Here is a 2,301-nt window from a genome sequence, read left to right as displayed (position 1 = left end):
TCGTCATGAAACCACACCACAGTGCGACGCCCTGATGTGGAATCAGGTTCTTCCTCCCCATTTTCATTCCATTTTCTCATCAACTCTCCATATTCAGCCATTGCGGGCAGAAACATGTGCTGCCAATATTGCACCACATCCTCGCGTTCATGCCCATCAGAATACTGACCCCTTTTCTCCCTCTGCCAGTGATAACCCATCCCCTTCAGCCACCGTTGGCCTGTTCGGACAGATATGGGTTTTTCTTGGTTCAAGCGCTCACGCATTTCTGGGGTGTTCAGGAACTGGACAACATCCATTGCTGAGATGTATGGACCAAGACTCCGAAGGTGAGCCTCAATCTCACGTCTAAGATCCTCGTCTGTCACAAGTATGGATTCCTTCCACTTTCCATAGGGGTTCATTGGGATTGTTTTGGAATCGGCCAAGAAATCACGGCACCACTTTCGCAGCCGAGATGCATATGATGGCCCACAGTTCCATGAGATTGCAATCCACTCTGAAGCCTGGATCCAACCCATTTCACTGGGTGAACTCACTTGGCCAGAGCTGTATAGATGGAGCAACTGGAGCATTTGCTCCAGTCTCATTCGCATTAAGTTGTCCAGATCTGCGTGCTTATGACCAGGGCCTTTCCTATGGGGATGGACAATTTCACTGATTTTTTCAGCAGCCTTGTCAACATCTTTTCGGGAGGGGGGAGGGACAAATGGATGGGAGTGGCAGTGAGAAGTTCATGCGGGGTCATCCTCATTTGCCACTACTTCATGCAATGAGTCCATTCCAATTTGTTCAGCTGTTTGTGGTAATGCGCGCTGACATGGGACATAGGGGCTTTGTGGATTGGTTGCTGTGAGTGATTCAGGTGGTAGACTCAGACTCGCGCTTGGGGTTGGTGACACATCATTGATCTCAAAGTTATCGCGACCCAAAACACTGTGGCAATCATCAAGATCACTGTCGATTTCACCCTGATTGTTTTCACTCTCAGTGTCCGAGTCACTGACAACAATGGGTTTATGATTGGGGAAGTGGGAATGGGAGTCAGGCATGTTGTTGGGGGGGAAATGATCGCATATAGTCCGCTTTCTCTTGTCAATCATTGTCTTTTGGATCATCTTGTTCACTTTTTTCTTTGTAGCCCGTTGTTTGGCTGCATGGAGATATTTGGTCCGCTCTGCTGGGATGCTGTTGATTGTGGCCCCAGCATAATGGACCTTGTTTCCTGCTATTGCACCACACTTGCTGACTAGATGGGACAGAGCTATTTGGGACTGAGACAGACGCTCAAACAGAGCATTTTTCGGAGGAGGGATTGGGGTGTCATCAATGTTTTCATCAAAGTTGTCATCACCGAACTGACTTCCACTACTGTTGCTGTCTAGTTCGATATTGAAATTGTCGGTATCGAGAATGTCATATGCAAGAGTGTCATTTGCTGTTCCTTGCTGCATACATTCATGCTGGGGTGTCGGTGTCGGACTAAGACATATTTTCTAGGTGAGCGCATATAAAGTTTCTGTCAATTAAAAAAAAAAAAAAACTAAACAACTCCCTACCTTCCTAGAGTATCCCCCAAGGTTATTTGCTAGGCAGCGCTTCCTGCGTATCGGCATGAACAAGCTTTGGAGGGAAAAGGGATATGTTCACTTTGGTTTCCTTTTTTGTATTCGGCAAAGGCCGCAATTCAGTTTTACTCGCCCATGCCCACAAATATCAGACTTGTGAATTTTTTTTTACTGTGAAAGTTGGGTTTAGAGTCGGAATACAGTGTCAGGAAATATATTAAGTCCAGCTCAATGAAAAAAAAATATAATAAAATTTGGATTCCACGAAGTCGTTAAGTAGCTCTCTTTCTACAACTCCATGGTACTGCATTAGTCCCAAAGGTGTTGAGGTGAGAGTCAAACAGTATGCGAGTTTCACCAGAATTTGCTTCCGGAGAGTGATGACTTATGAACATCGTCTACCTTACCTATGTACCCCAGTTTGAATGTTGACTGGAATACCCCCCAAGTCCTCTTGTCCATAGTTCACCTCTGACTTCATCTTCACTTGAGCCTACATAGCTGCAAGGTTCTGGCTGCTACACCTGAAATACAGGATAGCCTAGAGCATGTGGCACAATGCTCCCACTGAGTCATTGAAACCAACATCCCAACCCCCTGATGCCTTGCAACAGAGTAACCTATCAGCTAAGTGATCACTCACACTGCCATACTCCACTCCACTTCCCACAAATACTCTTGAACACCATTTCTGACACCAAGCAGCAAAGGTGGCTGGTGTTAGAATGGGGCA

General features: G+C 46.2%; 1 protein-coding gene across 1 annotated transcript; it reads right to left on the bottom strand.

The window, feature by feature from the left end:
• Positions 1-734: 734 nt before the first annotated feature.
• EI90DRAFT_3115937 (uncharacterized protein) lies at positions 735-1,616 on the bottom strand (the record flags this gene model as incomplete). Its single annotated transcript, XM_039062841.1, has 2 exons — positions 735-1,496; positions 1,560-1,616. The coding sequence occupies 2 exons, from the start codon at positions 1,614-1,616 to the stop codon at positions 735-737; spliced, it is 819 nt and encodes a 272-aa protein (XP_038922718.1).
• Between the last annotated feature and the right edge of the window lie 685 nt (positions 1,617-2,301).

This window comes from Cantharellus anzutake (genome assembly GCF_015039405.1).
Source record: "Cantharellus anzutake strain C23 chromosome Unknown EI90scaffold_3, whole genome shotgun sequence".
NCBI classification, from domain to species: Eukaryota; Fungi; Basidiomycota; class Agaricomycetes; order Cantharellales; family Hydnaceae; genus Cantharellus; species Cantharellus anzutake.
The sequence above is the reverse complement of the archived record's forward strand: the minus strand, read 5'-3'. Positions and strand labels throughout refer to the sequence as shown.